General features: G+C 44.3%; 4 protein-coding genes across 4 annotated transcripts; 3 read left to right on the top strand and 1 right to left on the bottom strand.

The window, feature by feature from the left end:
- On the top strand, window positions 1-5,926 carry LOC109418263 (glyoxylate reductase/hydroxypyruvate reductase). Its single transcript, XM_019692425.3, has 3 exons — window positions 1-356; window positions 443-610; window positions 5,141-5,926. Exons 1-3 carry the CDS (start codon window positions 157-159, stop codon window positions 5,868-5,870), a joined length of 1,098 nt encoding a protein of 365 aa, XP_019547970.3. The 5' UTR covers window positions 1-156; the 3' UTR covers window positions 5,871-5,926.
- LOC109418266 (U6 snRNA-associated Sm-like protein LSm3) lies at window positions 5,908-6,546 on the bottom strand. The gene is made up of 3 exons (XM_019692428.3): window positions 6,388-6,546; window positions 6,215-6,322; window positions 5,908-6,155 (listed from the first exon to the last, which is right to left on the bottom strand). The coding sequence occupies exons 1-3, from the start codon at window positions 6,403-6,405 to the stop codon at window positions 5,976-5,978; spliced, it is 306 nt and encodes a 101-aa protein (XP_019547973.1). The 5' UTR covers window positions 6,406-6,546; the 3' UTR covers window positions 5,908-5,975.
- A 112-nt stretch (window positions 6,547-6,658) lies between these two features.
- Window positions 6,659-8,412, top strand: LOC109418264 (H/ACA ribonucleoprotein complex subunit 1). The gene is made up of 3 exons (XM_019692426.3): window positions 6,659-6,850; window positions 7,533-8,196; window positions 8,256-8,412. Exons 2-3 carry the CDS (start codon window positions 7,556-7,558, stop codon window positions 8,293-8,295), a joined length of 681 nt encoding a protein of 226 aa, XP_019547971.3. The 5' UTR covers window positions 6,659-6,850; window positions 7,533-7,555; the 3' UTR covers window positions 8,296-8,412.
- A 1,136-nt stretch (window positions 8,413-9,548) lies between these two features.
- LOC134290084 (uncharacterized) lies at window positions 9,549-15,271 on the top strand. Its single transcript, XM_062857088.1, has 2 exons — window positions 9,549-11,057; window positions 11,115-15,271. The coding sequence occupies exon 2, from the start codon at window positions 11,228-11,230 to the stop codon at window positions 12,350-12,352; it is 1,125 nt and encodes a 374-aa protein (XP_062713072.1). The 5' UTR covers window positions 9,549-11,057; window positions 11,115-11,227; the 3' UTR covers window positions 12,353-15,271.
- The last annotated feature ends 26 nt before the right edge of the window (window positions 15,272-15,297 follow it).

The following is a 15,297-nucleotide window of genomic DNA, read 5'->3' as shown; positions in this document are numbered from 1 at the left end:
CCGTTATCATGCGACTGTGAAGCGTCGTCGACCCGAAGTACATAAAGGGATTTCATTCATTGGATAACATAGCCGTCGCCGCACACAAAACATCGCGTACAATCAGCTGAGAGAGAGCGCATAAGTAAACAGTCATACACACGAAGGATACATAGAATGAACGTCTTTTCCAGAGCAATCAGCCTACGTCGGAGTGCGTTATTCTTCGGATTGCTCAACAAAAGTGTCCTCATCAGTCGGGCAGCTCCTCCATTGGTCGTGGCCACCCGAACGCACTGCTACCTCGACATGAAACCCAAGGTCTACGTCACCAGAAATGATTACGCCCGCATCGGGTTGGATCTGCTGAAGGAAGAGTGAGTATAGCTGCTTTCACACTGCGCTTTGTTTGTGTTGTCTTGTTGATGCTATGAAAGTTTTGTTTTCTCCGTACGGAACACAGGTGTGACCTGTCGATTTGGGACGAAGCTTACCCGGTGCCGAGAGATGAGTTTCTGAAAAACGTTGCCGGCAAGGACGCCATCTTCTGTTCGCTGAACGATCGCATCGATAAGGAGTTGTTGGATCAGGCTGGGCCCAGCTTGAAGATCGTAGCCACCATTTCAGTAGGGTAAGTTGGTTAGACTTAGCTGCATATAGGGTGTCTACATCAAGCTTCTTTTACAGGTTTTCCGCGTTTTAGTTTTTTTTAAGTATTGATAAGATTTGGCACGTAAACCACAGTAATCCGGGGATTATAAGGAAACCCTTGATTTAAAAAAAAATCTAACTCCTCTATTAAATAGACATAGGTATCTAGCGATCGTTAGCGTAGTTACAGTATACTTCGTAGATTGCATGCTATCAACATTCATCTTCATTTTGGTAAGCTTGTTCAGACTGCTCTCAGGAACAAGGTTGGGGAGTTAACCTGGATCCAATCTAAAACAGGAAAACCAAAAAGCATGAATGTCACTATTCCCGGCCACACCAATCTTTATCATAACTTGTGATAGGGGGAGGACATATAGATATTGCACTTACTTATAGGAAACGTTTCCTTATGGAAACAAACCTCTCCTCATCGGAAACCAAAAAAAAAAGGAAAGGTGATCAAACATCAGATACCCTTATGATAGTGCAGAGGGACGAATTGAAAGATCTTCATCTAGGGCATTTGCCCGTCATCGCCTTGGTCTGTGACCAGGTCAAATTTCTGACGATTTTCTTTATCTCCTTGTTGAGGCTGCGCCGCCATGAGCCTCTATACCTGCCTCTGCTGCGATGTCTCCTGCTGGGTTCCAATCTAACGCATGCCTGCTTATTTCGTTCCCGTCCCTGCGTAGAGTGTGGGCTACCCACCTCCACTTCCGCTCCTGAATTTCTGTCGGCTTTTGGTGCCATCGATGATGCGCTCCACGTTGGAGATTCAATTGTGAGGCCACCATGCACGAATTATGTACCGCAGGCATCTATTGATGAAGATCTGCAGCCGTTGAGTGTTCTCCACTGATACACACCAGATTTTACTGACGTATAGCAGCACAGATTTCACGTTCGAGTTGAAAATTCGGATTTTGGTGCGTCGACTAATCTGGTTGTTTTTCCATACATTTCTTAAACTCGCAAAAGCAGCCCTCGCCTTCTTGATCCGTGCACCTATGTCGATCTTGGTGCCGCCATCGGCCGTCATTTGGTTACCAAGATTTTGGAAGCTTTCAACATTCTCCACTGATTGCCCAGCTACGTAAAGCTGGAAGGGTTGACCGTGTTTACATTCAACGATTTAGTCTTGTTGACGTTGATGGTAAGACCTGCCGCTGAGGAGCGATTGGCAAGATTATCGCCGTTGAGCTAGGAGAGCAACGTCATCAGCCAGTTCGAAGTCATTTAGGTGCTCCATAGTAATGGGTTGCCACAGCAATCCACGATTTGGTTCACGGTCAATCGCACCAACAAGGATCTCGTCGATAACGATGAGGAACAGTAGCCTCACTCTAGCAACGACCCGGATGGGATTAGACAAAACACCGTTGTGCTGTACTCTGCACGAAAATGCTTTGTACTGTGCTTCAATGAGGCCGATGATTTTCTCAGGGACACCCTTGCACCTGAGGGCTTCCCACATGTTTCCGTGATTGAGATGGTCGAAAGCTTTTTCGTAATCAATGAACACCAGGTAGAGAGACTCTTGGAATTCATTGATTTGCTCCACAATGATACGGAGCGTGACAGAATGGTCCACACAGGATCGTTCGGCACGGAATCCTGCTTGCTGCCGTCGGAGAGTTGTGTCAATCTTCTCCTGTATCCGGTTAAGGATCACTTTGCAAAGGACTTTGAGCACGATACACAGTAACATGCCCCGCCAGTCGTCGCATACAGTTAGGTCACCCTTTTTGGGTACCTTTACTAAGACGCCTTGCATCCAGTCGGCCGGAAGTGTCGCGGTTTCCCATATGTTTCAGAATAATTGATGCAGTAGTTGTGCGGATACTACGACGGGGTCAGCTTTGAGCATCTCAGCTGATATGCGATCGACCCCTGGGGCTCTGTTCGATTTCATGCTACGGATGGCTGTTTCTATCTCCTGCACTGATAGAGCTTCGGTGGTGACACGGGTAATGCGTCGAACCCTTGGCGGATCATGCTGAGGGGTTGATGGCGTGACCGACACTTGAAAAAGGTTTCCAAAGTGCTCGAACCAGCGTTTCAACTAGTCAGCCGGGTCGGTCAGTAACTGTCCAGACGTGTCTCTAACGGGCATCGTAGCATTCATTTTGGTCCCACTAAGGCGACGTGAGACATCTTAGAGGAGACGGATGTCGCCTGTGTTTGCGGCTTTCTCGCCTTCGTCCGCCCACGCTCTTTTGTTCCGTCTACATGAGCGTTTCACTTCCTTCTCGAGAGCCGTATAGCGCTGACGGGCTACGGCTTTGGCTCCTCGTGTTTTCGCTCGCTCTATCGCGGCTTTGGCGTTCCTTCGCTCCTCTATCTTCCTCCAGGTATCATCTGTTTCCGTGACTGAGACGGTCGAAAGCTTTTTCGTAAACAATGAACACCAGGTAGGAAGACACTTGAAATTCATTGATTTGCTCCACACAGGACCATCCGTCACGGAATTCCGCCTGCTGCCGTCGGAGAGTTGCGTCAATCTTCTCCCGTACCCAGTTAAGGATCATTTTGCAGAGGACTTTGAGAATGATTACCTTTACTAAGACGACTTGTATCCAATCGGCCGGAAATGTCACGGTTTCCCATATGTTGAAGAATAATTAATGATTGATCTCGACTGATGTGCAACCCACCCCCGGGGCTCTGTTCGATTTCAAGCTACGAATGGCTGTTTCTATGTCATACAATAATGGATATTCGGTGTTGACACGGATAGTGTGTCAAACACTTGGCGGATCACGCTGAGATGTTGGTGGCGTGGTCGACAATTGAAAAAGATTTTCAAAGTGCTCGAACCAGCGTTTCAGCTGGTCAGCCGGGTCGGTCAATAACTGTCCAGACAGGTCCAGACCAGACGTGTCTTTCAAGGGAATCGTAGCATTCATCGTAGACGAATGTCGCCAGTATTTGCAACTTTCTCGCATTCGATGACGCGTTGCAGCTTTGGCATCCCTTGTTTTCGTCCGCTCTAGTGCGGCTTTGGCGTGCCTTTGCTCACTGCAGTGATGGAAAACAGTGAGGAATGCAGCTGAGCAGACACAAACGCAAAGCTATCTTACTCGTGAACAACAGAAGCCAGAATATATTCGCACTTCCTTCACTCGCGAGCTAACGAAGCTGGTTGCACTCGTGATTGATTCGCGAAGCAGCTCTGAACATTTTTCAATTTTGGGAAAAAACGAATTTACGCGGCCGACAGATTTACTTTTCAGGAACAATAAAGCACAAAACACTACTATTCGATGGATAATTACTTGTTTTGCTATTAAAAACGCACTAAAATGCAATTCCCGCATCTCCACTTGTTCTTCGTGAATAAAAATTCATGAGTGTTTTTGTTTTTGTTTTGCTTCATACTCGTGAAGCAAGCGGGTGCGAATAAACTCACATATGGCTTACTCTCGGCACCGTGAGTAAACCGTTTGTTGGTTTTACACTCGCGAGTTGATTCACGATGAGAGTGTTTCCATCTCTGGCTCACTGTTACCATCTCCCTTCTCCAAGCACCCCCGGTAGTTGACCATTGAGCAGGTTTGACCGAACGTTCTAATGGTGTGTAGGTACCCTTAGATCGTTGTCGACTAAGAGCTTAAAATAGACTATAGACAAAAAAGACAGTTTAGTTTAGACGAGAGGTCACAATGAAAGCTAATTTAGTTTTTTTACTAGCGGAACTTTTATAAATCTAGAATGATCCCTCTATCTTACACTATAAAATGAACCAATGCCCAAGGATGGGAAAAAATCATTCAATTATTGCGTATCCCTCACTCACATCCACGCACAATCTGATGCGAGTGTGCTTCTCCCCCAGCCAAGCAAAATCTTTCCGCTTTCATTGCTCATTCTTTCTAACGCCGAGCACCGGGCGACGCAAGCAACGACGGCCGAATGAATCGCTACCGAATCTGAGTTCCGAAGGCGAACGAATCAAGATTGAACGAATGTTTGCGTTCTGAGTCGGGTGCGAGAGCATGCATGTTGGAACGTTCATTTAGCGTTCAGTGGAAGCATTCAGTACTGGGAATTGAATCAGTGAGTGCGTTTTGATTCAATCAGCTGAATGCCACTCGGTAGTTGAGAGAGCGAACGTTCTTTTCGTATACACCGATGCAAGTTGATTCATTTCGCACTCTATTTGTTTCTCTCCTGATTCGCTTCGGTGGCATCGGTTGCAATCCGTTCGTGTTGCCTTCGTTCTAGTGCGCCGTGCACTCACTCAGTATTGGGTTGTTGGCGTTCTTTTTGCTATTTTGCATCGCCGGCATTCGGGTGAGCGAATAAGTTTTCCCATGCTTGCCAATGCCTATCGTTTATCGGTAATACCTATGCTATAGAATATAACAGACTCCAGGTCAGGGGATTATACTTTGACAAAGTTGAATGGCATCTAAGACAGCTTTGCTGTCGGTTCCTAAAGTACATATTAAATACTGTGAAAATTAGTATGCTACTTGATTACTTAAAAACATCTATTCATCTACAGGTTTGATCACATCGACGTCAAAGAATGCCGCGACCGGGGGATACGAATTGGCTACACCCCGGAAGTTCTAACGGACGCGACGGCCGAGCTGACTGTGGCACTTCTCCTGGCAACGGCACGCCGCCTTTTCGAAGCCAACAGAGAAGCCCACACGGGAGGTTGGAAAAGTTGGTCTCCGATGTGGATGTGTGGAACTAGCATCAAAAATTCCGTCGTCGGAATTTTCGGCTTCGGTCGAATCGGGCAGGAAGTGGCCAAACGCATTGCCCCCTTCAAACCCGCACAGATTCAGTTCACGAGTCGGACGGACAAGTGCCTAACGGCGGAAGAACTCGGAGCCACGCAGGTTCCTTTTGATGAACTGATCGAAACCAGCGATTTCATCATCATTGCTTGTTCGTACACCATGGAAACCGCGAATCTGTTCAATGATTCCGTTTTCTCCCGGATGAAACCTTCGGCGATACTGATCAACACCAGCCGTGGCGGAGTAGTGGAACAGCATGATCTGATCCACGCATTGAAGGCGGGAAAGATCCTAGCGGCAGGATTGGACGTGACCACACCGGAACCGCTTCCACTGGATAGCCCATTGCTGCAGATGAGTAATGTTGTGGTTCTACCGCACATTGGAAGCGCCGATGTGGAGACCCGCACGGAAATGTCTCGCATCACAGCTTGTAACATCCTGGCCGGGCTCAAAGGTGTCAAAATGATTTCGGAAGTTTGAAAATCTGTGCAATGAATCTTAAAGTGCTAGCAATATATATGGTTCCATTGAATATAGTAGATCTTGTTTTATTAGGAAACGGGTTTGAGACATTGAAGAGTACCTTTAGCTGCCTACTCGCATTGGCGGAGAAACGAGAATCACGCCGTCTCCTCGCACAAACAGCATGGGAATGGTACGCTTGGTGGTTTTGTACACTTCCTCGTACGTTTCTTCGTCGATTTCAACCGTGGTTACGGTTTCCTCCGCGTCACCCAGAACCATGTTCAAATGCTGATCGAAGGCCTGGAATCGGTAGAAATTCAGTCTAAAATCGACTCTTAAAGAACTGCGCAGAAACTCACATGTAACCGCCCGCGAAGTTCCCGTTCGTTCCGCATCTTGACGTAGATTTTCTCGTCCAAGCTCAGTCGAATCAGATCCAGCGGTTCCTTCACCGGGATGATGGGCATCTATAAGCCGAATTGAAATATTAGTAATATTCTTATCAAACTAATATCATTATCGAAAATCTCACCTGCTCTTCTTCGGCCATGACTGGAAGTTATGTTCTAAATCACACAATTCCGAACAAATGAAATAATTTATTTTATAAAAACGATTAACCGCGATCGCGAACCAAGAAAGCGCGTTTCTGATTTTTCGCGTCACTTCGATTGTTTGTTTGTTTTGCTTCCTTCATTCGCATCAATGAAGTCAAAATTGCTCGAATTCGGCGAATCACCCCTTCAGATTTCCTTCGCGTTCTCGTGGTTCTCGTGCGTATGGAGCTGTCAGCTTCGTCTGTCAAAGTTCGGCTTCTCACTCTCGGTCGGTCGGGGTGTAGTGTGCGTTGTAAACATGTGCTTGGCTCCAGAGGCAGTCGCTTAATTTTTGGGGCGATTTTGCTAAAATTTTGTGTTAATTTGGCAATATTTGCTAATTTAGATTGACTAATCGTGGTCCTGCAGTGGACGGTGTCATTAGCTACTAGTTAAAAGGTAAGTTGAAGATGGGATTCGACCGGGTTTAGTTTACGTATCTATCATCGCGCCGGGGTCACGGCAGGAGTACGTGTGAATTTTGGATATTTAATATATTCAAATTCATATAACTAAACTACTTGAATGTTATACACGTTCTGGTTATAAATTAAACTTTTGGGCCTTAAATAGGGCCAATAATTTGATATTGATGGGCATATAATATGATCGAACGCATAACCTCAATTTGTGTTTACATACATCTGAAGTGAACAAGTTTGTTATAAGGGAAGTTGGGGTGAAAAAAGCCATACTTGTTTTCAACCAGTGCAGGTAATTATTTAAATGAATACTATTGTTTAGCGCTAATAATAGACTCTTTACCTATAATGGACCTCCAGGCAACTTCCACCGGGGGAACATGAATTCACTCGTCACATTTGAAAAGGGTATACCCCTAAAATGTAAACAAATTTGATTTAGATACCATTCCATTACATGTCCAAGTGGGAGCGGAACATTTGGCATAAGGTAACTTGGCATAATCGAAATGCACCCTTCTTTTTTATGCCAAATGACCTTATGCCAAATGACACAGACTGTCCAAATTATATGTTTTACCGTACAATAAACCAGCCTAGGGCAGTAAACCTCAAAAAAAAATGTTCCTGAACAATCTTGTCTTCTTCACCCATTACAGAGAAACGCACGGCGTAAAAAATCATGAGCTTCCGCGGACGAGGAGGCGGTGGTGGTGGCTTTGGAGGTAGAGGAGGCGGCGGCGGCTTCGGTGGTAGAGGAGGTGGAGGGGGTGGTGGTGGCGGCTTCAGAGGTGGCCGAGGGGGAGGTGGACGTGGTGGTGGAGGCCGTGGCGGCTTCGGCAACCGCGGTGGATTCGGAAACCGAGACGATGGACCGAAGAACATCGTGCCCTTAGGTTACTACGACTACCCCTGCCAGGAAGATCTGGTGGCCAAAGTGGAAATCGAAAACGTCCCCTTCTTCAATGCTCCCATCTACATGGAGGGCGAAAAACAGATCGGAAAGGTGGACGAAATCTTCGGCCATTTGAGGGACTTTTACGTTTCGATCAAACTGATGGAAAACATGAAGCCGGATGGGTTCCAAGCGAAACAGAAACTGTTCATTGACTCTGCCAAGCTGCTGCCTCTGGCGAGGTTCCTGCCCGATAACAATAAGAAGCCTGGTGGGCGCGTCGGCAAGCCAGGTGGCGGTAGAGGAGGCGGTCGTGGCGGCGGCGGTGGCTTCCGAGGTGGTCGTGGAGGACCAGGTGGTGGTCGAGGGGGTGGCGGATTCGGTGGTCGGGGTGGTGGTGGCGGACGAGGAGGCGGCGGCGGATTCCGGTAAGAATTTGGAGACATTTGTAAAATAGTGGCGGTACTCATTTTAACGTTTTTTGCAGAGGTAATCGTGGAGGTGGCGGAGGCGGAAAACGGTGGTAAGCAGGGTACCACAGCGATCATTATCCTCCGTATATTTTTGCATCTAGATAACAGTAACACCTCAAAAAATGTTTAATAAAGTTCGTATGTTGTAAGATAGTTCATAAGCAAACAAAACTTATGGTTTTATATGTTTGATGATCACCTAAATCCCGAAATTTATGACACTAGCTTTTTTAAGCCTTCCTAATGTATCACGTTGGGAACAGATCGTTGACGTACTGTACGGTTTGGGTCAAAAATAACCTTAATGCACAAGGTAGGTTAAGCAAATCCTATCCCTACCTTCTCGTGGCATCGGCCGAGCTACGAGCAACCTTAGCAAAGATCAGGCAACCAACCTTGGTGGGAACTTTGATCGTTAGCTGGCCGGGAAAAGCGTTTCGCTGCTGCGAGCCTGAGCGTGTTCTTCAGGTTAGGCGGGGCTCACAATAGCGTCTTCTGAGTTCTAGTTCTGAGATGGCCAAATTTTGGTCTACGTGGTTTATGAACAGCCCGTTATATCTACATCTGGAGATCACCACAGCACACGGAATCGCAAATTGACCACATTCTGATTGACTATGACGCTTCTTCGACATTATTGACGGCGCTATCATCGACTCTAACCTGGTGATGATGATGGTTAAGCTGTGCCCAAAAATGTCCGTGATCAACACACGCTATGTCTGAACCAGCAGATTATTATCGTCGCACCACCAAATCGAAGTCGTCGCTAGAAGCACATGCGAAGTTGCAGCTGCGAAGTAAATTTGAATCTATTTTTTCTGTTGCGCATCATTAAGCTAATTAAGAGCAACAATATGCACTAATCCAAATTGAGTTGCGACATTTCTAAGTAGGTTAAAAATCAATTTTCGCACGTTCGGTCACTTCGTATTTCTACCAAAAGCATAATATAAAAATTGAATGTACATCGGGTTTCTTTCCATAAAACTTCAGTATTCAAGCTATATTTTCATTTGCAGAAGGTTTCAAAATATTCTATCGGGGAAATTTTAATTTATCCATCTTTTTAGTCGTTTTTCATACAAATTTGCTTGAAATCCTTATTTTCGGTCAATTTCTCTCCCATACAAAATGTATGGAAAAATTTTCACCGATAGAATATTTTGAAACCTTTTGCAAATGAAAATATTGCTTGAATACTGTTGTTTCATGGAAAGAAACCCGATGTACATTCAATTTTTATAATATGCTGGTTCAGACATAGCGTGCAACAATGTCCGGTACCGGCGATCGCCACGGTGCAACCTTGAGCGACTGAAGTAACCGCATGTCATCTCAGCATCTGCCCAGAATCTCGAAGCATCGTTATCTGACAAGAGTGTAGAGTGATTTTGGAGAAGAACACAGCGTAGTAACACAGGCAGTAATGCTGCAGTATGGAACCCGGCAAAATGTGGAACGATACAAACAGAAGCAAAAACAGCAGACCAATCTCTTTCGGAAGAAAAAACGCCACTTGGAGGAAGCGATGTGTGAAAAAATGAAACTGCTGTGTCGTTCCGAAGGCCAACACCTCCGCACCATGTAGACCGGTGGTCCTCTAAGGACACGAGACATGAACCATACTCGAAGAGGACCTTCAAGCACTCAGTTTTCTAGCGACACGTGTTAAGGGTGATCTTTGGTGGTATGCAGGAGAACGCTGTGTGCCAGAGAAGGATGAACCACGAGATCACTGCACTCTACGGCCAACCCAGCATCCAGAAAGTGTCCGAAGCCGAAAGGATATTGTGGGCTGAGCATGTTGCAAGGATGCCGGACGACAACTTTGCAAAGTGGATACGCTACTGATCCGGTTGGCGTGGAGCGCAGAGAGCACGATGGGCGAACCGCGAACCAGATGAAGCATGATCTGGCGAATATGGGGCGTGACCGAAGATTGAGAGCGGCATTTTGCCCTAGAGGACACTACACGATTCCAAATGACAACTACACTTACACTTTGTACAGCAACCAAATATATGCCATTCCACTACAATTTTATTTTATTTTATTTTATTGATGCACAAGGGGGTCATAGGGCCAAGTCTCCAATGCAAGTCCGAGAACTTGCATTGTCCATAACACACCTTTGAAATTGGGAGTAGGCATAGCAACCTCTTTAGCTCTGCGGCTTTTAAGTTTTGCGTGGCCTTAAGGATTGGGAAAGGTGGGAAATCGATGTGGTGTATTGAACTGTAAGAGAATGTGTTGTTAGTTAAATGGTCAACGTAATTTACCTTTGGGTCGCTTGTTTGGGGTAAGCGTTTTGAACATACATACTGGTTTTGCTGGGTTGCTCTTTCCTATTTTCGTTCGATCGTGTTGTTTTTTGTGGTAGGTAGTTGTGATTAAATTTTGGTTATGTTCTTGGAATGCTGCTTCGTCCTAATCGCCATCTCCATCGAAATACGATAAGCCTATGTCATTTGCTGCCTGCGGTTTCTAGCAAATCGTCTTCGTAGTCCAACTTTACCATCTCCTGCTACAATCGCTTCGTCGCTTTCTTAAATTCGGCTGTCATTACCAATGTCCTTCCAATTCCAACGAACATCCGTCCATATCTACCTCTTGTCTACCGCTGGTGTTGCGTACAGGTAGTGGTACGTTTGGTGCTCAGTGAAACCGTTAACACTGAAGCAAGGTTGCGAACTACAAGCGCCGGCGCTACCTAGAAACAATCGATTAGGCAGTGTTGTTCAAACAGTGAGCCCGGTAGGAGGAACTGCACTGCGGTTAGGTGACCTGTCTGTCTCGTGAAGGAATACTAGATTGTAAGTTTGAATGAAATGTAATTTAGTATAATATAATAAAACTGAGTAAATTTGCAGTATTGAAGCTGCGTGAAATAATGCTGCTGTCGATATGGTGTTCTGGTTCCGAGCGCGACTGACTTCCTAACAAACTTCAATAAATCTAATTCACCTACCAGAAGCATCCCGCCATGAAAAGTACGTTCGAAATAGAACTTTCTCTTCTAGAAGAGAAGAGCGAGCTATGGCGGAAGCATAATGAAGAGCAGAGTGAGTTGCGACGAAAGTACTATGAAGAGGAAAATCGTCGAATCGAAGAAGAATACCAGCGAGAACTGGTGAAAATTGAAGAGGATTTCCAAAGGGCTGCAAAGAGAATGAAATCGGATTTCAGCGCAGAGATGAAAGCAGTACTACGGCAAAACAGTGGGTGTAACGTCAGCGAGGAAGCGGTGGTGGAACCGGCTCCGGCAGGTGACAAAACCCAGCCGAAAAATGACTGCACTAGTGCATCGAATCCGAATAAAGCAGACTCTTCCGAACAGCCTTCGCAAACAAAACCTTTGTCGAAGAAATCTACTGTTCCAAGAAGCGTCATCAATGGTCATCAAAGGCGCGGAGAGATTACCAAAACAGTATCAGCTGATTCCCCTACAGCTGACTCGTACGTGAGCACTCGGTCTCCGACGTCATCAATTGATAGGAGCAACCAAATATCTGCAAAAGTACCAGAGTGCAAAACAAATCCCGTACAAACAACTATCTTCGTTTACGAGACCAGTGCGGAACAATTTGGTTCGGATCAGGTAGCCTGTCGAGTGATATATCAACCGAAGATGGAACAATATTTTCACCACCGCCGCCGCCGCCGTCGTCGTCGTCGCCGCCGCAGGAAGGAAGACAATCGTCATCAGTTGAAAACGTTGCTGTTCGATCCCGGTGGCTATTGTGTTGCAGCAGTGGAACGAGTCAGCTCGACTTGCAGCGTATTTACCACAATTCGTATCGACTGCAGTACGGTGCTGCCATCTAGGTACAGTTTGATGTGTAGGAAAGCACTTCGCAAATTTGATGGACATGAAATGAACATGCGAACATTTGGAGGTTCAGATTGTTACCTGTTTCACGGGGGGGAATGTTGCGTACAGGTAGTGGTACGTTTGGTGCTCATGTCGAATTCGTTTATTTGCACCGCCTGCACCGCTTTGCCACCGGGTGTAGCAAACTTGCACCGAAACCGTTCGTTTATTCGCAGGTACTGTTCCGTTTTGACACTCGATTGGCACCGGTGCAAGAAAATGCTACACCCAGATTGAGCTCGGTGTAGCAGGTACAAAGCTAGTTTTACCAATACATGCATATCGCTGAACTTGTATCGTGGTTTTGTTTTGGTAGGAATGATGTTTTTGTTTCGGCGTTAGGTAAATAATTTTCTTGGATTATTTGTTTATTTTGAGATGTTTTTTTTTTCGAACAGCAAATCTGTGCTGTTCTGAGGAATCTTCAAAATTTATTGGTGAAATGAAATTTCAAAAAGTTGCTACAACCCACATTTTTCCCATCACTATAGTTTTTTTTTTTGGTTATCGCAAATATGAGAATGTATTTTAATCAGGGGAAATGACACTTCCTTTGCTAACCGAAAAAATGCATATTTCGACAATGATTTTTCCTAAGGGCCTAACTGACTTGATCGATTTCTCTTCGTCGAATCTCTCTTTCGCTCGTAACTTGATCAAAACAAACAAAATAATTATTCTTTTTGCTTCTATAGCAACATGTAGTCGTCTTCTTCGCATTTCAACCAAAAAATCTTTGGAAAACTCAATACACATTCTGTGATATCACAAAGAGAGGGTCGATGAAGAGAACTCGAAAATGTCAGTTAGGCCCACATGAAAAATCAATGTTGATTTATCCGTTGCTAACCGTAGTTAACCGCGTCTAACTGCTGCTCAGTTAGCAGCGGTTAGCGACGGTTAGGAATGTATAAACGCGGATTTTCCAGTTAGAAAAAGATATGTCATTCCCCTTGATTTTAATGAGAAATATGAAATACTAGCTGTCTCCGGCAAACTTTGTCTTGCCTACTGCGTTTTTTGACGTTTCAAGTCCCTAGCCAAGCGCCCAAGTCCCCGTTCAAAATGTACGAAACCCCGATTTTCAAAAACTCCTAATTTTCCAATGTTTTTGGCCTCATAAACCTTCCTTGGGTGAAAACTAACAGAACAAAACTTAGACGACCCAAATCTGACCAGCCGTTCGCAAGTTATGCGCGGTCCCACGTATGCCACTGCATTTTTATATATATAGATTTTTAACATTTAAATTTTCTGTCCCATGGTGATCTCTTATTTATGAAAAATTTTGACGTAATAAAATTTTGATAAGCCGAGAAAAGAATAAAAATCTTTTAATTCAAATTGGACTAAAATATTACTGAAGTAACATTTTACAGAAAATTTCGAAAACCATAAATTCATTTTTTTCCAGCAAATATTGATTTTTTCAAATACATTGAAAGTCAAACAAATGCCACAAAAGGATGGTTAAAGCGTTTTTAAAATGAGTTGCGTTTCAATAACATTATGTTTTAAAAAGCATTACCTTTTTTCTTTTTACGCTGTAGCTAACCGTTTTCTATTGAACTGCCTTTAACCCTCTAAGTGTTAAATTTGTGTACGTAGATCGTTTAAAATTGTATGTTAGCATTTTTTTTTATTGGCCAACGAAAATGTTTAAACTCTGTAAAATTGCTTTTAATTGCAAAAGAGTATTAAAACGTTAGATAATAATTTTCAAGTATCATTGATCCACAGACAATTGATCATTACAAGTTTATCATGTACAAGTGGATTACTGAAAACTTTTAAAATTGTTTTATTGGATATCGGAAGTAAAAAATATTATATAAATAAATTGAAATAATTTTGTTCATCACTGAATCATGCAAACATTGATGTTTATTTTCGAAATTTTTCATTATTTTCATTGACGCTCTCACGTGCTCTTACTAATACCATCATAAGCTGTCAACAAATTGCACCGAAACCGTTCGTTTTTCCAGTGTCAATTGCTACACCGGTGCAGTGCACCGTCGGGAATAAACGAATTCGACATCAGTGAAACCGTTAACACTGAAGCAAGGTTGCGAACTACAAGCGCCGGCGCTACCTAGAAACAATCGATTAGGCAGTGTTGTTCAAACAGTGAGCCCGGTAGGAGGAACTGCACTGCGGTTAGGTGACCTGTCTGTCTCGTGAAGGAATACTAGATTGTAAGTTTGAATGAAATGTAATTTAGTATAATATAATAAAACTGAGTAAATTTGCAGTATTGAAGCTGCGTGAAATAATGCTGCTGTCGATATGGTGTTCTGGTTCCGAGCGCGACTGACTTCCTAACAGCTGGATTTCCACGTGAAATAAGGTCTTTCTACTTTTTCCCGGGATTTTGTAGATTAGTGCTTTATGCATGCTTCTGTTCCTGAGACTTCGGAGCACGTCTTAGACATGGCTGAGTACAAACAATGCTCATCTCCAGCGATATTTTTAACCAGCATCACACCACCGTCGTACTGCATTACTTCCATTTTTCACTGCTATCCCTGCTATCACTCATGATACTCAGATACATGAAAATATAAAAGAAATGTTAGTAGCGCTTTTGGTGATACTTTCACGACGGCCATTCAGAATGGTTCAACGGATGCAGATGCGAAGATCATCCCTGCTGACTAGCAGCGTTCATGAAACTCAGTTGAAGATGAAACTTAAAATATACGAACACGAAGAGCAACAAATAGACGAACGCGAATATTCTAAAAAAAAAAGAATGATCTTCCATCCGATCTTCAAGTGAACATCCAAGCAGCATCTTTCGTTCAGGCACTTTTGAATGTCCGTATGCAACTTGTTCTCACATGAAATCTGCCTCGACCAAGTTGGCAGAACGCGCCCATACCCCTTTCTGAACCGAAGAGCAGGGAAATATATGCCATTCCACTACAACTGGATCAAACTGGATGACGTTGTGCTACTGTCACTTTTCTACTCTGTCCATCCATGGTAAAATGATGCGCACGATGATGTAGCTGCAATTCGCCGATATCCAGTTAGGTAACCAGGTCCGTTAGAGCTATGAGCTCAAAAAAGGGTCAGTGTTAGCCACTCTCGACAGCCACGCTAGCGACACTCTTGAATCTTTTGACAAATAAAAAGAAGAATATTTCCTATGAAGGGTTTTCGCGCATCAATGAGAT

The sequence above is a fragment of the Aedes albopictus genome, chromosome 3 (assembly GCF_035046485.1).
Source record: "Aedes albopictus strain Foshan chromosome 3, AalbF5, whole genome shotgun sequence".
Classification (NCBI taxonomy): domain Eukaryota; kingdom Metazoa; phylum Arthropoda; class Insecta; order Diptera; family Culicidae; genus Aedes; species Aedes albopictus.
The sequence above is the reverse complement of the archived record's forward strand: the minus strand, read 5'-3'. Positions and strand labels throughout refer to the sequence as shown.